The sequence below is a fragment of the Pholcus phalangioides genome, unplaced genomic scaffold (genome assembly GCF_987345545.1).
Source record: "Pholcus phalangioides strain wild (caught in Gottingen) unplaced genomic scaffold, Ppha-v1.0 ptg000001l_1, whole genome shotgun sequence".
Lineage (NCBI taxonomy): Eukaryota > Metazoa > Arthropoda > Arachnida > Araneae > Pholcidae > Pholcus > Pholcus phalangioides.
This window is the reverse complement of record NW_028301594.1, coordinates 2,119,811-2,144,673: the sequence shown is the minus strand read 5'-3', so window position 1 is coordinate 2,144,673 and position 24,863 is coordinate 2,119,811. Positions and strand designations below refer to the sequence as shown.

Sequence of the window (24,863 nt, the reverse complement as noted above, 5' to 3'; positions counted from 1 at the left end):
TGAAAGTTGAAAATGCAGCATAAAATCACTAATAATTCTGAAAAAAAAAAAACCAGTATCCATTCAATTTCACTTTTATTCAATGAATCTGCTTATGCACATTATAAATATTTGTTTCTGCTCTATTTTCGATTCTGAGATCATTTGAATCATCTGGAAAATATTTATTGTATACAAGTACATTATATATTGACTTTACAAGCAGTTTCTAACAAATACAACACATATTTCACAAATATATTTTCTGCATGTTTAATTCTAAGAAAATACTTACCGTATATACTCGTGTATAAGCCAAGTTTTTTTGTGGAAAAATTTGTTCCTCAAGTGGGGGTGGGGGGTCGGCTTATACTCGGGTCAGTTTTTGATGAGAAAATATCAACCCCCCTAGTCAGTAGTAATTTTTGTAGCAGTGTTCGAGATACCGGCATTATTGGTATGGGATATGTTCAAACCCCACAGAACTGATGATGCCAAAGCCGAGGCAAACAAATCGAAAACATCATTGGCTGGTGTGTCTAACACGTTGATTGTACAGCCTTTAGATGTGAGCATCAACAAGCCTCTCAAAGACTATTTGAGGAATTTGTGGATCGAATGGATGAGTTCCGATGATAAAGAAACTATAAAAAGTGGTGCCTTGAAGAAACCTGACATTGGCCTAATGTGCCAATGGGTACATGAGGCGTGGAATTCTGTTTCTGCCGATCCTTCAAAAAGTGTTGTGTCACCAATGCGATGGACGGAACTGAATATGATATTCTCTTTGAAAGTGCAAAGTTGATGACAACCCAGATGAAGATAAAAACGAAGATGCCGCACCCCCTATGATGATCTGATGGATCTACGATGAGCTTGGAGACTCAGAAGAAACGGATTAAAAAGTTTGAAGGATTAAAAGTTTCCGCAAGCTATTCATTTTGCATGAATTATTTTTTTCTCTAAAATGCACGGATTTTTTGGGGTCGGCTTATACACAGGTTTTCAATTTATTGCAGTTTTGGTGGTCCTGAAGTAGGGGGGTCGGCTTATATACGAGTATATACGGTAAATGGTTTGCCAATTAAAATGAGAAATTACTTTATTGAGCAGTCTTAATGTTTCATCAACCCTAGTGAAATTTATTCTACATGATTTAGAGTTTTCTAATATGGTGAAACGTTTAGCAGTAAGGTTTTAGTTGGTGAGGGGAGAGAGTTACTGTGTAGTTGAGTATTATAATGCTAAACACTAGGTAGCAAAAAATATGGAAAAATTATAAAGTGCGTTATACAGGAACTTTTCTCTTTCATAACATGGAATACAGTACTTGAAACTTTGTGAAAAAACTGTTTTTTTCTATGCACATTATTAATGAAAATTAATATTTGACACAATAATGATGTAAGAACTGAAAATATTGTGGCATTTTTATGAATTCACACACTTGTTCCAGCTCAAAAAAAGTTTGATTCATTATTGACTTATAGAATGACACATTACATGACACTAAAAATAAATGTGTATTAAATATACAAAATTTCTATACGTACATAAACAGTAATATAATGCGTTATTATATTTCAAACTTCTATGGCACAAGGGCACGTTATACCATGTGTCCGTAATCTACAGCATGCATGACACACAAAATGATTTTCACAGTTACTCTATTGAATTAAAGGGGGAAAAATTATATTTCGGTGCACACTCATATACCGGGTGATTCAGAATTAATGGGACAAACTTTGAGGACTTATAGAACACACCTAAATAAGCATTTTTCATCGTAGAATGTGTGGTCGAGTATGAAAGTTTGAAGTGCAAACTGTGTGATAAAATGCATTGGCAAGACTTTAATGGCACAAAATTTGGTGATTCCTATGACACCTCAAGGGTGTCGATAGGAATCACATACACCATACCCAAGAGATGGATCCACAAATGAAAGTCGAGAGAGAAAAGATATGGTGGGAGATGGGTGCCATATAATGAACTGCACATAGCTAATGCATTAAAGCATAAATGTAGTGTTTGAATAATTTAGAATTGCCTTGCAGGAATGGGCATCCCCATTCATTATGTTGGAACCAGTATTTGCTGTTGAGCACTTTCTAAAAACACCCCCCACTCCCAATACCTTTGCTATCATGATTCAATCACTCATTCTATGACCAAAATACTTGTTTAGTTGTCATATATCACTTCCTAAAGTTTGACCCATGAATGTAGAATTCCCTATATATCTTTATATAATAAAATTGATTTTTATGTCTGTGTGTTCTTCATACAAATCTACAATTTTAGGCAGATCTCCATCAAATTTTATCTCCACTAAACAGGATCCAACTTCAATGATAGGCTACTTTAGAATTTCGGAGTTGGGCGGAAAATGGTCAGGCAACAATGGTAGTTCATAGGCCTTAACAATGACTTGGAATGTTTTCTTTGGTTATCCGATTCCCAAACAATGAAGTATAGAAATGTACATAAACAATTCATTTCACCGTTTTTCAAAAAACATTGGTTTTAGCATCATGGGTTTTAAAAAATTTGCTGTAGTCCTATCAAGTAGAGCTTTGAAAATCTTATCACTGAGTATTTAAAAAAAATTATGAGCTTGACAATCACTGGTGCACATACAAATTACTGCACAAGTTCAATAGCATTTCGACTCTTCATTGAGTATTCCTTCGTTATATACAATCTTTACTGACAAACATGACACAAATTTTGGGAGGATGATGCCCCATGACATAAAAAGAAAAGCTTGAATACACGTTCTTTGTTATCTAAGGTTAATTTTTTTTTTTTTTTTGACAAACAATCTGAATAATTGAATGTTTTTCATTTTTGAAACAACCAGAATGGCACACACAAAATATGATTTGATATTGCACAAAATGAATGAAAGCTCCAATCCATTTGCAGTCATCTTGCTCTGTGATGAAAAAAAAGGTAAATGTATAGTGATAAAAAATAAGTTACAATTAAATAATTAAGGAGTCACTTGATGTATACAGGGTGATTACTTAATACCCCTTGCTGTATTTTACTGGCGAACCGTTGATCCCAGAGGCATACTTCTAGTAAGAAAAAGTACCCAAATAACGTGTAGGACTCAGATATGGTCATTCATGTTGCAAGGGGTTGTATAGTTATAAAAATAAAAAAATTAACCAAATTATAAAGTTGTTGCAGTGTCTCTCCTGAGACCAACAAAGAAAATTCTATATTTTTAAGTGCAATTATTTGCAGAGATATTAGTATTAAAAAAAATCGGAGGAGAGTTGGGGAAAGAAGCGTTGTCTGTTATTTTTTGTTCTTCCCAATTTTTCTCCGATTTTTGAAATCAAATATCTCAGCGAATATTTGCACTTAGAAACGTGGATTTTTTTTTTTGACATCACTAAAGACAGGGTAACAACTTTCTAATTGGGTTTTTGAGGACACTGTGTTTGTATAAAAAGTTTAATTTTTTTTAATAACTATATATATACCCTTTGCAATACAAATGACGTATCTGAGTTCTACACATTATTCGGATACTTTTCTGATCAAAGGAATGCCTCTAGGATCAGTGGTTTGCCAGTAAAATGAAGCAAAGGGAATTAAGTAATCTTATACTAAAAATAGCATTTGGAAGATAATAAAATGCACATAATGATTGAAAAGGGGAATTGATCTAAAGATTTAGTTTTTTACAAAGAACAAATTATGTCTAAAATTTGTCACATTAATGAGGACGATCTTGTTTTGGTTTTCATGACATCAGTAGGCTGTTGGTAGTAATTTATCCACTAATCAGATTAGGTTAATCTATTATTATGTGGTTTTTGTTGCCTTCTTCAGACTGCCAATTCAATTAAAATGTAATGACTCTTTGATTGCAAACCAATCAGCATTGCAACTTCTTTTCTTTAGATATTTCACATCTTGCAATTTATAAGCATATTATAGAATAACCAAACTTTGCATTCTTACTTAAGATGCTTTTTTGTTTTATTTCTTCATTGAAGCTAAATTCAGTACCAAAGAGTTGAAATAACAGAAAATCAAAAGATATTATGTATTTATTTTTTAAAATGCTAGTTGGATTCTCAACACAAAAAATGCAGGGAAGAAAATTCATTTCACACAGAAGATTAAAGATTTGCATTTAAGAATGTGTTTAATTAGTTTTAAAATTATGACTTTATAATCCAGTATTTTATTGCTTTACTTACTTCACAGTCTTCGGAAAAATTCATGCATGAACAATGCAATGAATGTCAAACAAAAAGATGGATCTTGAAGATGAGTGGCCCTGCTTCCTTCCAGTGGTGACCCTTGGCTAGTTGTGATTTTGAAACATTCTTCCCCACAATCATTGTAATCACAGATGTCACAGAGAACAGTTTTGTGAGGACGGTAAAACATTCTTGAACTTTGGGCTGCAATAAAAACACAAGCTTATTTAAACTCAAAATTCTCAGTTTTTTCATCATAATTCAATTTTTTATAAAATGCTACTGAAAAGCCAAAAAAATTCTTGAACTCAGATTGTTAGAAATTTACCTTGATTGTAATAGTCATAAACACGAACAGGAGCTCTCCTTTGATGGGCTACTTTGTGAGTTCTATGTGCAGGTACTGTCACACATGATTCTTCCTTATCGAGCTGAGGAAATAAAATTTGGATCAATGATAGAACATTAGATAAACACATTTATTTGCCATGTGAGGTCTAATTGTGAACCATGTCATGTACAAACCCTGTCAAAGTAAATGACCACATTTGTGTCTTCTTCCGCTGTGTCAACTCTTTTCACTTTGGGTATCTGCAGTATGCTGGGAAGAGCATCAACGTCAGCAACATACCCAGATGGTAGGCCAACTTCCATAACAGCCATATTACTTGTTACTTCTTTACGTTCTCTTTGGCTGAAAATAGAAATACTCATGCAAATGTTTATCATGGGCAATAAAATATGGTATTGAGTATCTTACTTGTACATTCAGTAATCAGTAAAAATACATCTCTTCAAATAAAAAATTTCATCATTGACACAAAATTATAACAAAGGCATACTAAGTGCATATGCTGAGTTGCAAATAGCTGGCTGTAGATGTTTTATCCAGGAGAGCATTCAGATAGAATGTTGGGGCTTCACCAGAGACGGCAATATTGAAAGCCCAAGAAACCTATTAGAAAAAATAGTTTCAATTTGTATTCCCCTTTTTTTTCTGGCTTCATTCAGTAAAAATGATGAAATTTTGTGATAAAACTCACTTGAATTATTCCAACACCTGAGCCACTTATTTCTAGTTCTACAAATCTTGCCTCTGGTGGAATCTAGAATGCATAAGAATGAAAATCTCAAGAGTAAATGATTACAAACAATTTTTTTCAAATTACTTCAATTCAGTAAAAAAACTGAATTGTCATATTTTTTAATGATAAATCATGCTTTTGTGAAAAAGAGTTAGCTAAAACATCCACAAAAAGTCAGAATTTTATTTACAGTTTTTACCTCAACTTATGGGATTAATTTATTCCTGTACGTGAAGGCCCACTTACACAGGTCAAGTATTTTAGTAGTTGACTAAATTTCAAGTTGTCAAGTACTTTAAAATATATGCAGATGTTAAGGGCCATTTCCATGGTTTGGTTGGTAAGTGACTAAGAGGTTAGGTATAGACAAGAGAAATAGAAACCAATCTACTTTTTCAATTAACCTTTTAATAATTAGAAAAAAATGTTTATTGCACATAAAAACACTTGCATATAGAAATGTCCTCTCCACTTATTAATACAAGATTCATTGAAAGACTGGTTATTTGTAGAGATTCTGGTTATTGATTGCTGGACGAGTGCTCTCCTCCGGCAAGCGAGGAATAAGGCAGAGATGAATTTTCATCCTTGTAATCTACATCTCCACAAATAACTAGTCTTTTAATGAATCTTGTATGAAAGCACTTGTTTTTTTTTCCCTGAACGTGTGAGATGCCAAACTTAACTTAAAAAATTTCACTCATTTCAGTACTTATGTCATAAATTTAATTTTTTGAAATCATCTATTTCAAAGGAAGAATGAAATTTAATTTTTTTTTGTTTTTAATTTTAGTGTTGTTTCTAAGGACAAGGGCATGTCTAAAAAACATTTTTCATGAATTTTTTGGTTGATATCTGTAAAGAAGAACCAGAAGGAAAAATAACAGGAAAAAATTTTGAAAATCAATTTAAATCATAATTTGGCTGGTAAAGGGTCAAGTATGCACTAGATGCATGTGCCAGTGGGCGTAGCCTTTTATTATTCAATAAGCATTCACTGCTTTATTACTTACATTGGAACAGTTTCTTTTTTGAGCACTTGATGCCACAAAATTTAGCTAATTACTTAACTATTGTAAATTAGCCTTTATAAGCATCTTAGAAAAATTTCTCAGCTGATTTTTTTATGTGAAATAACGAGGTCATTGATTTTTTCCATTTGACAAAACATGAATAATTGTATAAAAATTAATCAGCAAAGCTTAGTACAGTGTATTCTATGCAGAATAAAATAAGCTTCAGTCACATGTGTTTCACAAAAATACTTGTATACTAAAAATGATTTATCACAAATCTACCTCTTGTACATAAAATAATCAAGATCTTATTGATTCACCCATATAAATCAATAAGATCTATTCCTCATATAATCAATTAGCAGAGAGTAGTATAAAATATTGTGTGCAGAATAAAAGTTATTTTGCTCATAAGATGAATTAACATTTTTTTGTACAGTTCAATAGTCAGCTTCAGCTTTATTCACAGCAACTGATCTTTATTTTATTGAATGAATTTTTTTTCTCAGACATTTTATGGTTGTTAACGTTTTTGTTCATGAACTTTTGCATCTTTAACCAATATTTCTTTTACAACTTTAATTACTTAAAAGATGAGATACTCCTGCATGAGCATACTAATCAGTAAAGCTTAACGTACGTTTAACCAAAAACATATGAAAATACACTCACATCAATTTCCTGCATATCCATTGCATTGGCATTTACAACCCTCATGACATTTTGTGTTTCTTGGTAGTTGTATTTCACATTGATGTCTGTCGTGAGTGATAGCATGAGTGGTGCCACCTGGCTGATAGCAAGTAATGCCACAACAGTATCCTAAGACCATAAAACAAAACTGTATTAAAATTACGAAATAGGCATCGATAGCCTCATCAATGACCATTAACAAATTAAAACCTCAAATAAATACTCAATTACTAACTATTGTGTTATTATTGTCCAACTGAATCATACCTGTGAGGATGAGAAGCCTCCATTCTCATTCTGGTTCTGTATCAACCACTTCAAAGCAGGAATACTTGATTCAATATCAAATCGTTGAGCAAATGTAAGCAATGCATAAGAAGTTGCTTCGACATCAAGAGAAGGTGCAAGGAAAAAATAGTCTGATTGTTTATCGGATGTATTCACTTGATTTTCATGATTACTCCAAAACATGAGTTCATCTAAAATTCAGAATTGAAGTGAAATTATTTTATAATATTATGGTGCACTGATGTTTTTTCTTATAATACTAATCAGATAATACACTATATTGTCAAAAGTCTGTGTCCTTTTGGAGTTTAGACATTTTCTGGAATTTCTAGAAAAATACTGGGTAAATCATGCACTCACCATTTCTAGTGAAAATATAGTCACGAAAGAATTTAAAGGAACAATAAAAAATTAAATAAGGAAAAATAGCTTTTGGTACAACCCTGTACGATAAAAAACTGCAAATGATTTGTAACTTTCGCACAATATTGTACTGACTTTGCTCGATATGTGTGCATTTTCATGGGAATAGCATGTATATGCACGAATATATATGTTTTCTATAAAAATTCCAATTTTTATTGCATGTTTTTTTGCTTATAACATGTAGAGTTTTCAACTAATTTTTATGAAATTCCCAGAATATCTGGCACTATACATGAGATACCATTTATAGAAATTTAAAATTCGATAATTCCTTATTCAAGGAGGTAAGAGTATTTTTAGTAAATAATTTTTAATTGCACATGCACAGGAAATATTTACTTAATTTTGTTGCTAGATACATATAATGCAACTTATATTAAAATTCTAGTTAAATGTCATTAAAATTCAGAAAGATGTACGCGATATTGTGAGCTGTAATTTATGTTACTGGCTGAAAGTACCTGGATGATTAAGGGATTTTCCACAAATTGGTATTTTATGTTATTTATTTCAAAAATAAGCTCACAGCTTTGTGTGAATGAGCGAAGACATAAGGCAAATGCAATACAGGGTGATTCAAAACTCAATGTACAAACTTTTAGGAGAGGTAGGAAACACAAATAAAACTGAATCACATAGGAATGTATGACCGGAAACCCAAACCAGATCAGCTGGAGGATAAACAAGGACACAGAAATGACAAGCCAATAATGGGTGAAAAACACTTTATTTAGGTATACTTTTCACAAAGACAGTAAGTGTACATGGGCGCTCAAGTGACGTGATGGTAAGATGCTCGTCTATTACCGGAAGGTTGTGGTCACGGTCCTGGGTTCGAACCCAAGGGAGGATATAGATAAGAGATATTTTCCCTAATGAACTTGAGGTGACCACCAATAGACAGCGCCTTCATTTCCAACCCATCTCATTAATGGCAGTAAATTGCAATATAGTGATATGGCCGGTGTTGGTGTTTGGTAGAGTAGTAAATGTATATGTTAAGTTACACAGCAAGTGCTCAAAGTTCTTACCATTCACAGTTATACACACAAAAAAAAGATAAAAAATTGTGATACATTCCTATGTGATTCTGTTTTGTGTTTGTGTTTTCTACCTCCCCTAAAAGTTTGTACATTGAGTTTTGAATTACCCTGTATAAGAGAAATGCTTGGACATAACACATGTGCATGATGTCAAAATGAAGAAACAATGAAATATTGAAAATCCATTGGGGCATATAATCTACACATACAAAGGAATGGAAAGGGTCACTGGTCACGTTTATTTAGAAAAAAAAAAATGCAGATTCCTCTACTTGTAGACCTATGCCATCTGTAATCTTAAAAAAATATATATTTTTTAAATATTTATCTATATTTGAACCTCTCGCAAAAATATCTGCTGTGATCTCTAACGGCACTAAAAAATTCAGATGTTTTTAAACAAGTAATACTTGGATTATAGGCAGGTGTATGCCAAAACTCTACCAACAGATTTATTCTGTTGACAAAGTCTTACATATAATGTGTGTGTGTGTAACTTTCTCAGAACTAATCCTTCTATTACATACTGCACATAGAAGTGAGAAAAAGTAAAAACTATTAAACAAGTTTGTAGGTGAGGATGAAAAGCTAAGCACTGTACTAATACTCTTATCCAATTATCTCTGTACTGTTCCTCTCCATCCTTATTTCTTTCTTTTCACGTGAAACAAGGCTACCACATTTATCACCTATACGTCTAATATAGATCATTCAAATTTATCGTCAGCAGTTTGTACGTAAAAAGGGGTTAAGTTAAAAAAGCATAATATTTATCTGTTCTTAACTTCACATTTGTGCATAGGTGTTAACTTGTATCCAGCCCAATGAGCCAGAGCCTCAATATATATATTTGCCACTATCTCTATAATATCTATAGAAATGTTGGGTTTAAGGCCCCCAAACTCAATATTTCCAATAACTTTACGCCCATGCATTCACACAAATAAATTTTTTTTTTTGGCTTCACACTGCCATTAAGAATAAAAACCAATCATAGCTGAGATACTTAGTAGAAAACTTAAGCCTATGCATGCCAAAAGTTAGACTTTGCAAAAATGAAGATATTGCATAAAATTTTCAAGCTAAGATATCTGATTAAGCTTTGTTTGAGAAATTTTAATTACAATAAATTGTTCATGTATTAATTAAATCATTGAAACTGTATTTTTTTTTAAATCACAGTTAAAGTGTGCTGTGGTAGTTCAACTTTAAGTTCAAGTGTGTCGCAAGATAAAAAAAAGATTGAAAAACATTGACGTAGATCATAGGGGGACTCATGTAGTGAATTACGGTTGAGTGCAATAACTCTTTTATACATTAACACTAAGTGCATTAATTTAACGAAGGAAAGCTAATTTTAGTTGTTTATCAGTGTAAAAATTTATATATTTATAGAAAGAAAAAATTACATTAAATGTATGTAAAAAAATCTGAGCTATTTAATCACAGTATGCAAAAATATTTTCATTACCTTTCCTCTCAGCAAGATTAAGCAACATTTGATAGCCTCTATCTCTTGATGGACTGTTTGCAATGTGAAGTGCATATGTCACAATGGAGACTACATATGGACTTGATGAAGATGAAAGCTCTCTTTCAATATATCTTTGTGCAAGACCAATTTCTTGTTGATATCTGTAGCCCTCCTACACAATGAAGAGCAAAGAAATAGTTTTCCCCCATGTATGTGAAAAGTTATGCAATAAATTTATTTATACAGACAAGTATAAATAATATTATACAGACATATAAATTTTAGTAGCATTGATACAGCATGAATGTTGTGATAAAATTTTCAAAAAATCCAAAAATAGTGTAATTTGAAAAGAAAAAAATTATTCTTGATTTGCTCTTTCAAACAAAATTTTCACCAAATCAGTGATTAGATATTAGATATATGAAGACAACAATCAATTTTGCTGTTATTCCACAATAATCCTTGCAAATGTATTTGCAATACTTTAAGTCATGACTACGCAAAAGAAACTTCTGGAGACTTTTCTTACAAATTATTTTAGCTAAATAAAATGGGTAAAAATGACCAGAATATATACCTGAGTTTCCAGAAATGCCATCAAAACAAAAGCTGTTAGAGCTGCTCCATTTGCTTCTCCACCCTGTAACATATTTGAAAATACATAATTTATTTCAGTACCCACACAGTGATATGTAACATTTCAAAGTGTCTTTTTATTTTTAATCATTGACCTAACCTACCTGCAATGCTTTGTGGTGCACTTCACCAGGTTCTTCAAATGAGCCATCAGAATTTTGCTGTTTTATAATCCATTCCAAACCTCTATTGATTACATCAGAATCAACATCAATATATGATCGAGCTTGGTGAAGAGATTTTACAGCATAGGCTGTCAACCTACAGAAATTAAATCCATCAAAATGATTCAGGAACTAAAGAAACAACAAATTAAGCTGTCAGGTATTTAAAATTACAAAGTTACATTAGTTATACTTACGAAATAATAGTATCAAAATTACATCAGTAGGAAGATACAAGGAGCAGATATACCTAAAATCCACGACTTACAAACAAAAATATTATAGCTGCCTTGATTGTAATAACAGGTTTATGTTAACAATGACTGAACTTATTGTACTTTGGAAAGGCGTTAACAAAAATAAAAGTTAACTAATTTCCTTCAAAAATGTTTACAGCACAACCAGTTGAAAACCCTTATGTAATACTTGAAATGATTTCCTTCCATCAAGATTTTCATACATCCATGAACACAATATAAATATTGGCAAACAGTTCTGATAAAATAAATGAATATAATATAATGTATATAAATGATGAGGAATAATATCTGAAAAACTCTTTCAAAAATTCACACTTTTTAAGTAAATTGTTTTTTTTTCATTCTGAATGGAATAGAAAAAAACATTGAGGCCAGTTTTTTACCTTATTTGCATAATTTAATGCTTTACCATTATATTAAGGAGCTTCACAAATCATTTGAAGTGGATTTTCTCTTGTGAAGTTTAATTTTTTTAGATAAGATGAAGGCAAAATGCTATGTCAGATTAAACAAAGTGCAGTTGGGAAGAATATTAATAGATCTATGATAATGGTTAACAATTTCTTGAAGAACAGTATGCTATCTTAAGAATAAAGAATAAATGGATAAGATGGACCATGAACTTTTAGTACACTGCCAATCGACTGCTTTTACAAGGGGACACCAGTATCGATTGGTAAGGGGCAATGTGAGGTTATGGTGTCGCTGGGAATTTTTCTCTAATAGGGTTGTTAATAAATGGAATAGCTTACCCCCGGAGGTAGTAAATTGTAACACAATTGACACGTTTAAAAAGAAATACGATAAACATGTTGGGGTAAATTGAGAAGCTATCCATATTTAGAATAGACAACCATAAATACATTATGGGCATTGTATAATATTTTACCATGTGTATATATTGTTTATAATTTAAGTTTTTAATTGGGTTGCTGTATTTTTGAAATATATGACATCCATATTTGTTATGGGCATCTTTTTCTCAGCCACCTCGTTGGGCATTTTGCCTGTTGTGGCGTTGTATTTGTATAAAGCAATGGGTGGGGCAGTCTTCTTAAACAAATCGACAGAAGAGTACTCTAGAGCAATAAAATGAGAAGTGAATGAAAAATTGGTCAGAGAAAATGGTGAATGATTTAAGAATCTATTATATCAGTGCAACCATAAGCATTCCGCTATCAAATCTGCAGTGTATTCAAAATTAAAGACCCTTCTCCAGCCTGTTATGAACATATAAAAAAAGATAAGACAGAAGTTTGCTAAAAGCATGTAATATTATGTGCATAGGCATAAGTAGGATTTTCCTGGGGGGAGAGGTTCAATTTTTATTTAAAAAAAAACTTGGCTTAAGGGTGTACACCAGTAGCTTTGTTATTTGAACAACAGAAAAATGTAGTCTCAGAAAAGTGTGGGACTCTGGTTCCCATTCAAAAAGCTGGTGTCAACCAATTTTTACAACATGCCGGCTAATGCAGTTGAATAGGGTAAATATTTACTACAAAAGTATTGTAAATTTTCAAATTTCAAATTGATATTATTTTTCTCATAACATTTTTCATCTCTAAATATATATTTTTACTATGAGCTTTAACTTTTCAAAATCATTTTCCATCTGGTCTCAACATTATTTTCCCACCACTGTACTGATGCCAGACAAATGAATTTCTTACCAAGTACTTCCACTTCGATCTCGTTCTCCAAAAGTGCTAAATGATCCATCTTTTCTTTTATATGTAAGTTGCCTCTGATAACCTATGAGGAAACATTATGGTTATGACAAGGAAAGCAATGCTCCAATTAATATTGCTCTAGTGATAATTATAATTTTAACCATTGAAATGTTTCTGGTGTAATATTACGTCAGAAGAAATACAAAACACTATTCTTTCGTTTGCCAAGTGTGTGTGTCGATTTGAGATAAGAAAGTAAACGTAGGAACTTTTTGCAAGAATAGATAAAAACATGTTTTTTACTCGATCTTTTTTCCCTCTTGTTTCTCTGTTTGTCTTTGCTAGAGGTGTTGTATATTAGAATAATTTCATGGAGTGAGAGAATTTGAAAATCACTAGAGCATTATCAAATTAGAAATAATATCAAGTACAATATGCAAAGGTGTGAAGTTATGTAAAATATTAGGAGGGCTCAAAAAATATTGGAGGGGAGGGTAAATTCAATATTTCTACAGGTATTATCGGGATGGTGGCAACTATTAAGTGAGCTCATGGATTGGACACAAGTTTACACCTATGATAATTTGGCATTATATAGTTTAGTAGCAGTTTATTTGGCATTACATAGTGATTATTGGGTATAATATATTTGTCCATTATATTATACCCAATAGTTAGTTTTGGACAAGATATTACACTTGAGAATTATTTTCTCGTTTAGTATTTTTTATTTGATATATGTGTCATTCCACGTCGCTGATTTATGCATGGTGCTAGAATTTAAAATGCTCAGTTTAAGTAAAGGAAATTAAATTCAAAGGCATCAGAAGTGTTTTATACCCTGTGGCTCAGCTTGAGCTTCATCTAAAAAAAAATTCTGATTTTTGAATAAATTCTGGTGTGCTCAGACTCATGCCAAAAAATAATGGGGGTGCTTGAGAACCTATCGTTCTAACACAACAGTTTTACCTATAAAGTTATATAAACAGTCTCTAATGTAAAAAGTTTCAAAATCTCTTGTTTAAAAAAAAAAGATGTTTGTTCAAAAAAAGGGAAACAAATGATAACAAATGCTTGTTAATCAGCTGAGAATTGCTACCTACTACAATGATGAATATTTACTCATAGATATGTATCCCCCAAATCTCCATATACCGCATCCTCTATTGTTATTGAATCACCAAAACCTGTTTGTGGAAGTAATCATGTACTTGCAAGCATATAAAAATAATAATCTAACTAAAATAATCTTCTCTTTTCCCTGTTTTCTCCTAAAACAAGGTTTCTACTTTTGATGGATCCTTGGATGAGGAAAAAAAATAGATTTCACTGAAAGAAAGAGAGAGAGAGGAAAAAACAACATTGGAGAGGTTAATGAACTTATTTTAAGATTACATATACTATCTGGATTGGTTTCATTATACTGATTTTAGCCTTTAGTACACAGTGTTTGAATGGATATTCAGAAATAATTGTGTGTCAATTTTTTTATAACATTTGCATTCTTATTTGGAATAAATTTATTTTGAAATATTGGGATGGGTAGCCCAAATATGTAATGCAGAATTATACTATGGCACAATATTTGTAAAGAAAAGAAAGCTTGTTTCGAAAAGTTGGGTAACCACAAAAAATTGAGTGCATTGAGCCAAGAAGCTAAATGAAAACTGCTAGTTTTTACTGATAATTCCACTCTACGTGGTTGCTGGGATCAAACTCTTTGCATCCAAAGCTTACTTGAGTTTAGCTTAGTACAATCGTAAACCATGCTTCAGAAATACAGTGATACCTCACTACAATGATACTCAATATAACAATAAATCCCTCTACAACAATATTTTTCAAGTCTCATTTGGAAATGTCTATACTCTAGTGTTAAACTGCGCTCTCTTGATACAATAATGATATTTTGCTTTTAGTCTGCAGAGTATCGTTATATCGAGGTTTCACTGTATTACTCACAAATTGGTACATGCTGGAAAGCAACCCACACATGGATAAGATATGTGTGTGTGTCTTCAATGCATTTATGTGTGTCTGAGGTGCACATGGTTTGTATTTGAAAAGCTATCAGCTATCTTTCAAGGAGAGGTGAAAGAGGCCTGTGTATAAATTTATAGTGTTTGTATATATCGTATGAAAGGTCTGTCTGCTCTTTTGACAAGAGATTTTTCAAAGTTTAGGCCATCTAGTAAGAGCGGCTCTAGAAAACCAACTTCAGCCAGCCACCACTATGTGCCTGCAAGGATCCAATCTGGGCCATCATAATACCCACATGACTATCAGTTAAAACATCATCTTTACACAACACATACCATTTTGAAGTGCAGCAACAGATCTACGGCGAAATCCAGGAGTTAATTTATTGATCCTTGACAAATACTGCAGTGCAATTATGTGTGGCACAAATGTTACCAAATTCTGTTCTCCACATCCAGTAGGCATGAAAAGTAACTTATTTAAGGAATTCAGGCTAGGACCCATTAAATCACCTGAAAGAAAAGTTTTTTAATATGTGCAAAACATGTTAAGCAATTATTAACGATAAAGGCAAATATATGAAAAATACGAAAACTCCTAATGTATTTCAACACACAGTGGGTATCATCTTCAGAGGAAAATATATTTAACCACTAATGACACTGACCGAGGATCCTACTTGGGTTGAATACCAAATTTAACCACTAATCTGCATAATTAGTGGTTATTTTTATCATTTTTTTTATAGTAGTTGTTTTAGTATTTTTCCTCTGAAGATGACATACACTGTGTCTCGAAATGCATTAGAAGTTTTTTTATATTTGCCTTATTCATTGGTGACTTTTCAATATTCTTGAGCACAGTTGATCTGCTCTTCTATACAAAATATGCTCCATTAAAAACCAGTCGTACTGACTTTTAAAATGGACGCACAAAAGATAGGTGATGTCTTATTTATTCAATCTTAGTACTAACTCATAATCTTGATTATAATCAACAATTTGAAACAAAAATCCTCTTTTTTTTCATACCAGTAGCAGAAAGTGTAATTTTTCCAGAGTTTCTAATGGCATTTCTGGGTATGACAGTTGACACATTAACTTTAATGTTTCCAGAGTTTCGGAAATCCACCAAAACTGCTCTGTTAAAATGCTGAGTTGAACCTTCAGGCTGAAAAAAGACAATGAAATTATAAACTGCGCAGATTAAGCATAAAACAAATGAAAAATGTATGTAATATTTTTTTAAAACAGCTACAATGTACAAATGAAAATCCATTGTTACTTTTAAAGAGTCAAGAACTTGAGTTTGAAAGGTTTTTTTTAATACTGATCATTATCAGCAAAAAAAAATTAACATTTTCTTAATCTAATCTGCAACTTAATCTGCGAGGTAAGCACTGCAGGCCTCCAACCAAGGGCTCAAGAGACCCATATTGGTTGATATATTGCAAGTTTATAATGAACTATAATGTGAACAAATCATTGTAATGAACAAAATAACAGCAAACTAAAAACAGAAGAAAAAATCATTAAAAAAACGAAACAAATTTTGCAAGAAAAAAGTTTTTTTAAACTAAATTTTTTTTATAATGGCTAATATGAGAAAAAAAAAACAAATGTCGAAACAAAACTTGATTGGCATTTGAATCAATGTCAGCATTTGACATTGGAAACGCATGATTTGTAGTACATTTGGCACCACCAGGGAGTGCAACTATATGAAATATACATTGCATGCTTTTCAGATGAGTACAAATAATAAAAATCAATATAATGGTGGAATGTATACGATGAAATATATTCATATATATAATTTAACTAATTCAGGAGCATAGAGAACTAATCAAAAACTCTTCATGCCACTGATTGAGAAAAGATGTTGAGTACAATCAAAAACATAAGGACCACAATGGATAGGCCAAGAAATGTGGTATAAAAAGTAGAACAACCCCCCTCTTTTGCAGACACCAATGGGACAAAAAAATTTGTCCATGGAAGAGTTTTGGTCATTGATCAGGGGTTTGAAATGCACACTTTTATTGCACAAGGGAAATTATTATTTCGCCATAAAAGGGGGAGGGGATGAACATTAAGAGGAATTTTACTGTACATATCTATAACACACAGAGATCTAGTAATAATTTAATTCCTTTTAATAACACACTATTATTTTTAGCAATCATATGATAGTTTTATATAATGAATTAAATTAAAAATACATTTTCATAAAAGCACAAAAAATGTTGATAGAGTTTTTCAAAATATAGTTGCTCTCATGTTCCCTTCCCCCACAATTCTTACAATTCATTGAAACATCCTCACATGAACCTTTAATGATAAAATCATTCTGAAACATATAAGCCAGAGCTATGCATGCTTCTTTTGAGCCCAAGTATAAATCATACGATTTTTAAAAATCAGTTTTTAATGTCCTTACTTCTACAACCAATGTTTTTGTTACTGAATCTCTGGCAAGAGAAGTTGTGGCTCCAACTCTAATGTCCATACGGCCTACCTTCAATGGAACTATCAGAAAAGACACTGGTACACCTTCTGAAGGGGGAATCTAGTGGAGAAAAAAGAAAGCAATGAGAGATCATTCCATATCTTGACCAGTAATTAACAAACCCCCAATTCTCACCCTATATAAAAGTGTAGAAACTTTTTTTTTTGTATAAAAACAAATGTAAAAAAGGTGCTGTTAACATATTTTTAAACTAATTTAAACTATTTAACTAAACTATTTAATTAAATTAATTTAAACTTTTAGCAATTAAACAAATTAGAGTATATTTTATAAATAACTAAAATGGTTAATTAAGGGTTAAATGTAGTTTGTTTTGATTATAATGTTATCTATCAACAGATAAATTCTTGGAAAAGTTGAATAGTTTTTACTTTAAATTTTATTTCCAATTCCCTCGATTTGGTGCAATTTTATAAATTTCTGAATATTTAAAATTTCAGCAGCTCTCAAAAATGACACCGAAAAGGAATCAACTCTTTCTAGATGAAAAATCATTGTACTTATATAAGTCATATTTTATACTGAAATGACACTAAAAGATTTTCTTTCCAAAACACCAAAACAAATTGAGAAAAGAAATTGATATAATGAGTTTTTTTGACCACGTATAATTCAAAAATATACATGGAACCATATTTCGATCGAGGAAAAAATATTATTAATATATAAAATATTTCACAGTTTGTTTACATTTGTACTTCATGTTATTAGCATGCTACTCTTAAAGTTGATCCTGTCATGACTCAAGAAAAACATGAAAAATTTAATCAAAGGCCAAACAAACATTTATACAGTTTTTCATTGTTCCAGCTAAAATAAATAAAGCTAAGAACACTGAATAATAATACACTAGCAATCAGAGCACTAATAATCAGAGCAATTCACTGAATTTTTTTTCCCAATTAAAAAAAAAGTTGAAACTCTTAAAAAAAATAGCAACTTTTTCTTAGTTTAGTGTTTTGAATTAATTTAAGAAAAAAGTCAAAATATTAAATATTTACCATAGCCGAAAAAGGAATGAAATAATGAGTACAAGAAGTTTTATAGAAATTAATTAATGCGTAATCAATGGATAATTAATAATGTAATTACAGAATCATCCATATATTCTAATTATATTATCTTATATTTTATTTATATATATTTATTATTCCACATAACTTTAATTATATTTATTATCCATACATTATATCAATATAATTAATTATATTGTAATACAGAAAAAAAAAAAATTCTAACAGATAGAAAAACACATTATTGAAGGGGTGTGAGAAGTTAAGTCATATTGCACTGGGGGTGCAAGATGGGGAAAAAGGTTAATAACTACTGTTGTAGAGGGATTATCGTTATATCGAGAGGCAGAAATTTAATATTAGAGTATAGGCATTTCCAAATAAGACTTGAAAAAATATTATGTTGTGGAGGGACTTATCTTTACATAATTGTGTATCATTGTAGCAAAGTTTCACTGTAATATTTTACAAACTAAAATTTAAGAAGTAAATATTATTAATTAGTGATTTATAAATACAAATGTAGTATAAATGGTATCAGCCTAATGTTTCAATGACTTGATTAATCATGAACTGGTATTCATTTGATTAATCAAGGTATCTAAAATAACCACATCATATTACCATATTTGAAAATTTTGGACGCTTACATATACAACTTTTTTCCTGCTGTTCTCTCGTCTTATATTGGAAGTATCCTTTCCAGCAGCAGTGAATTCAAATTCCTTTTTTCTGCTATCCATCACAACCTCAGCCTGAAATTTTGTGTAATGAAAATCTTCAATGTTGTAGTAAATGTTATTACTTTCCATAAGTAAATGTTAGAAGCAACTAGATTGATACCTGTATCTCATTCTGATTGAAGTTGAATACAACTACTTGAATCGCCAAATATTCACCCATTCGAACAACATGAGGCAAACTCATTGTAACAAAAAATGGTCTGTAAACAGACACCTGAAATTCAAAAATAAAATAAATAATAACAATAATTCTTTGATTAAAAGGCTTCTACTCATAAGCTCTTACTGTAACAATAATATTATGTGTGTGCATCATGAAGTTTTTGTTATTAGCAGCAAAGTTAAAATATTAAATAATGATCATGCATAGCAATAGTTGTTTTCAGTTGCTGTTTGATTTTATAAACCTATTTATAAAAACCGATACATTTTTATAAACTGGTTCGAGCAATGTCATTTCAATCAACGTCTTTTAGATTTACAAATTTTCAATTTCATAAACTAATTGTTCAACATCTGCTCGAGTTCATAAAAATGAGCATTGTACATCAGCTATTGTTATTATATCGTACTGCATATAAATAGCTATTAACAGGAACATTTTAAATGTGGTAATGTCTCTACACAAAAAATTTTTCTACATGACAAAATTTCGTTGAGAACCCATAAATGTTTTTACCTACTTTGTAACTATACAATGAAAATTATTTCTCTTTAACAAACATGAGGAACTTTTTGATGGAGACTCGGCTGCACTTGTGTTTATAGTCCTTAAAATACTGGTTTCAGTTAGAAAAATATTAATATGATACAAATATAGCCATTGACTTTCCCTATTACCAAATGTAATTGATTTTTTCTCCAGGTTAACAAGGATGTATATGTTATGGCTAATACATGGAGCATCTGAAGTCTGGGCGATGTGTGAGGTAGCAGCAGTAGCATATTTACAGGAAGAGGGCTTGTTTGGAAGGGTGGAAAATTTGAAGAATCAGTGGTCAAGAACATTAGTTTAGAATAGGGGAAATGCAGGCAAAATTTATATAGGGTACAAGTGGAAGAACCATAAATCTGCCTTTGCCTAGAGAGCAGAGGACTACATCAGAGTGACCAAATGAGTGACCTACAGAGTTTGCAAGCATATTAGTAAAAAAAGCAAGCATATGAGTGAGAAAAACAATGTGCAAGCATATGAGTGAGAAAAACAATGTGCAAGCATATGAGTGAGAAAAACAATGTGCAAGCATATGAGTGAGAAAAACAATGTGCAAGCATATGAGTGAGAAAAACAATGTGCAAGCATGTGAGTGACCTAGAGTATATGCAAGCATGAGAATGGCCAAATGAGTGACCTACAGAGTTTGCAAGCATATTAGTAAAAAAAGCAAGCATATGAGTGAGAAAAACAATGTGCAAGCATGTGAGTGACCTAGAGTATATGCAAGCATGAGAATGGCCAAATGAGTGACCTGGAGAGCAAAGCACCAGTCAGTGAGTGACATAGAGAGCAAGGGACCAGGTCAGTGAGTGACAGAGAGAGCAAGGGACCAGGTCAGTGAGTGACCAAAAGAGTGACCTAGAGAATATGCAGGCATATGAATGACTAAAAGAGTGACCTAGAGATTGTGTGAGAATGGGAGTGATCAAAAGAGTGACTTCCGTAGTGATTGTGTATGCATGGGAGTAACCAAAAAAGTGGCTTGGAGACACAGATATATTGCCAGGGGAGGCAAAATGCGTTATAGCAAAGGGAGGTGAATTTGGGTCATGAGTGGTCAAGAAAATCAGAGTAGATTGTGGAAGGGATGCACAATTCATATAGCCCACAGGCAGCAAAACCATAAATCCATCTTTGAGTAGCAAGCAGGTCACTTTGCACAGTGTCTAGACTTTAAACTCAGGCCTTAACATATACATAACAATTATTGCATGCACATCTGCTTGATTTTGACAAAAAACCTAGCTATAACATTTTGTTTTACTGGAATGACTGGGAAAAAAATGGGGGAATGGAGAATATACTTAGTGAATTTTAGGTACAAGTTCCACAAACATGAGAAATATGTAATACATAATCTAAACCAGACAAGAATAAAAAAATGAATATTATACCTGTGACGAAGTGTAAGATACAGCTAACCCATCAGATGGATGCACAGAAAATGCCGTGATCACCCACGATGTCAAATCATCTGGTATAGAATGAGATATGGAAGCAATGCCATCGCTCCTAAAAAATTGAATATATTTGAATATTTTGAAATATTCCTGGGGAAGGAAAATTGATTTTGTTATAATTATTCTTGATAATGAGCATGATCAAATACAATTCCTTTTTTCTTAATTCAACAATTTAAAATTTACATCAATTATAATGAATTAAGGCTGAATTTACAATAACTCATGAAGGTGATTGGAAAACAATAACTATTACACTATATCGAGGATAATTTTTTTTATAGAAAATACAGCATAAAAATTACCCAGCTGTTGTATTTATCCATAGCCATGTCTCAGGATACTTTTTTCTAATAACTAATCGACCTTCCTTCACTATAGCACCTGGCAGTTCTGAAGGAGGCTGTATTGGTGTGTTAACTGCATTCTCATCAATATAGATGGCATTATCTGGGTATGGATCTGTGAAAAAAGTTCTTTATAGAGATTCATTCACACTAAGTTATTATTCTGATTTTAAAATATATATATATTTACAATGGAGTGCATTCAAAAATTATTATAAAGTAAAACACTAACTAGATGAAACTTTGCAATTATTTTTATTAATTTGAATGGAAAGAGATCATAATGATAGTAAAACAAATACAAAAAATAACTCTTTAGGCATACATAATAAAACAAATTTCATGAGAATTAAAAAAAATATTTTTTTTTATCTTGAACATCTGTTATTATGATGTGCATAGCAAAAAGGGGGTGTATGGCATTTTACTGGAAAACCGTTGATCCTATATATAGAGGTACACTTCCAATTAGAAAAAAGTTTTGAAATACTATGTAGTACTCAGGTACCTCATTCATGTTTCCAGGGGTTGTATAGTTATTAAAATAAAAAAAAATTATTTTTTATACAGTGCCCAAAACCCAATTAAAAAGTTGTTGCATCTCCCCTGATGCCAAAAAAAAGTTCCATGTTTCTTAATGTAATATTCACCGAGATATTCAAATTCAAAAAAGGACAAAACTGCATTAAATGTGGGTAAAGCGGTTTTTTGCATTTAGAGCTGTTTTTTTTCCAACTTCCCTCCATTTCTCGAATTTGAATATCTCAGTGAATATTCCACTTAGAAACAGAATGGAAACAGAACATAAATTTCAAATTGGGTTTGGGAGCACACTGGGCTGTAAGGAAAAAGTTAATTTTTTTTATATTAATACCTATATAACCCCTTGAAACATGAATTACATATCTGAGTACTACACGTTATTTTAAAACTTTTTCTACTTGGAAGTGGTTGAAAAATGTTTTTCTACTTACACACATCTATACGCCATCTATAAATCTTAAAAAGAAATATTTTTTACAAATTGATTTTTAAAATATTTATTTTTATACTAACCTTTCAGAACAAAAAACTACAGTAATACTGTCCCCCTTATGCTAAAAGCACGAATGTGTATAGTTTCACTTTTTTTTATCAGCTGGTTGGATACCTTATTTTGCTAAGTTTTGCCTGAAACACGAATATGTATCCAGACTGATAAAAATCATTCTACGAAAGTAACTTCCATAGAGTAACATAGGGTAGAATAAACATTCAAACGCCATTTCCTACAGTTTTTTTTCCCCGAGGACATTGCACATTCGTGCTTCTAGCAGGGTGGGGGGGGGGGGGGAAAGAATGATATATAATCTGCACTAAGGAATTCAATAGTTTTTATTGTGTGATAGTAAAATAATCCATGTGGTGATAATGGTATTAGTATAATCTATGGATTATATGCAGGAAAATACAGTATTATAAGGTTGTAGCTAATAACACCAGAAAGAAAAAAAAAAAGCAGTTAGACAGAGATAGAATCTGGTACCTAAAGCAGTTTTTGCAGTAGCAATGCATTGCAAATGCAAATGCATTGCTGCTGCATATAAATACCATCACCATTTCAGAATTAAAAAAAAAAAGAAAGATCAAATACACAATTCTCTATGCAGATGTTAGTTACCTTCCAGAGCTTATCCAACACCGAATGTTTGTTAATTAATAGTAGACTCCCAAGGTTGGGTTCTAATACAGTACAGCTATTGTGAATCTTCTGGTACAAGAAAAAAAAAGTCAAAAGTGTTAGTTAAAATAGAAAAAAATATGAATGATGACTGCAATGAATGCAAATGTGAAACTAAAACAGTGGTTCTTAACTTTATACTGGGCCATGCTCCTATTGAACTTTCGATTACATTCTCACAACCCTTTGAGTAATCAAAAACTAATATCACAGATTATTTTTCAGTTTGTATCTGTTATTCAGTTTGCATCCCTGGTTAAGAATCACTGCTATATAATATCTTTGATTTACGTATAAATTTAAGATACAAGACATTAGATACAGGCTACTCATACAGTGGGGAGGGGGGGGGGGTTATTGAGTGTATGAAAATCAAATGCGAGGAGGGGAGAATGTCCACCTTCACCCTCTTGCTTATGGTAATAATACAATTTCTTCGTTGAAGGAGGAGAGGGAGCAAAGTGTGCCACCAAAAACACCATGAGAGAGGGGAGGCAGCAAAGTCTTTAGTTTATCGCTTCATACCACAGTGAGTGAAATAAAGAACAAGGAAATCAAAAAAGAGTGTCTTTCATGGTGTACATAGTGACGCACTTGTCCAAATTGACAGAAGTCTGTGGTTTAATTTTTGGTAGGGACAGCCAACTTTTCTTTCTGAGTTTACCTCAGCATTATATCCAGAAAAGTCTATTTTTCATTAGATGTTCTATTTCATCAGGACGTGACAAATCCCAGATGCCAGGTCACCAAGGTGACTATAAAATTGGGATTTATGCCTAAATTTTTCTATATGTGTTTAATAAACTGGAATTGGAACAACACAAAATTTTTGGAATTCATATCAGTATATCTATCAACATGGAAGGGGGCTGCTATGTTTTGGAAAAGTTTAAAGAAATATCATTTTGAACTTATTTTTCTTTGAAAAAAACTTTTGACCCCTAAAAATTTTTTCTGACGTTTAGATTTTTTTTGTGATTTGCCAAGCCTTGATTTTCATTATATCAATTATTAACGAAAACAATTAAACAAGAATATTCATAACAGCATTGGTACACTCCAGTACGTTGCCCAAGCATGATTTTGTACATGACCACATTAAAATTTTTATTGTCCTAGCCAGGAATCAAATTACTTATTGATTCAAAGTTTACAGTTAACACATATTATTTAATCAAAAATTTTTAACATACTTAGTTTTTTAATTAGTTCATAATTCAGTTGTAATATACTGGGTATTACCAATATGGCTTTCTAATTCCCAATTATTTTCCCTTTTTTTGGCCTTTTCTTTCTACTCATACAAGCAATAATCAAAGAAAATATTTTTTTAATCACAAGCTGCAAGTGGATGAAATGAATTTAATCAACCAATAATTTTTCAAAT

At 31.7% G+C, this 24,863-nt stretch overlaps 1 protein-coding gene across 1 annotated transcript in view; it reads right to left on the bottom strand.

The window, feature by feature from the left end:
* Positions 1 to 2,797: 2,797 nt before the first annotated feature.
* LOC149089661 (CD109 antigen-like) overlaps positions 2,798 to 24,863 on the bottom strand; it is a 36,012-nt gene continuing 13,946 nt past the window's right edge. The window contains exons 18-36 of the mRNA XM_089234604.1: positions 21,715 to 21,871; positions 21,344 to 21,461; positions 19,332 to 19,445; positions 19,139 to 19,243; positions 17,386 to 17,514; positions 15,978 to 16,116; positions 15,282 to 15,458; positions 12,967 to 13,048; positions 10,977 to 11,133; positions 10,814 to 10,876; positions 10,231 to 10,405; positions 7,270 to 7,481; positions 6,982 to 7,131; positions 5,252 to 5,314; positions 5,051 to 5,163; positions 4,734 to 4,902; positions 4,537 to 4,639; positions 4,206 to 4,412; positions 2,798 to 2,920 (exon numbers count right to left, since the gene is read on the bottom strand). Coding sequence (XP_089090730.1) covers positions 4,207 to 4,412; positions 4,537 to 4,639; positions 4,734 to 4,902; positions 5,051 to 5,163; positions 5,252 to 5,314; positions 6,982 to 7,131; positions 7,270 to 7,481; positions 10,231 to 10,405; positions 10,814 to 10,876; positions 10,977 to 11,133; positions 12,967 to 13,048; positions 15,282 to 15,458; positions 15,978 to 16,116; positions 17,386 to 17,514; positions 19,139 to 19,243; positions 19,332 to 19,445; positions 21,344 to 21,461; positions 21,715 to 21,871 — 2,432 coding nt within the window. The 3' untranslated portion in view covers positions 2,798 to 2,920; position 4,206. The remainder of the gene's footprint in view (positions 2,921 to 4,205; positions 4,413 to 4,536; positions 4,640 to 4,733; positions 4,903 to 5,050; positions 5,164 to 5,251; positions 5,315 to 6,981; positions 7,132 to 7,269; positions 7,482 to 10,230; positions 10,406 to 10,813; positions 10,877 to 10,976; positions 11,134 to 12,966; positions 13,049 to 15,281; positions 15,459 to 15,977; positions 16,117 to 17,385; positions 17,515 to 19,138; positions 19,244 to 19,331; positions 19,446 to 21,343; positions 21,462 to 21,714; positions 21,872 to 24,863) is intronic.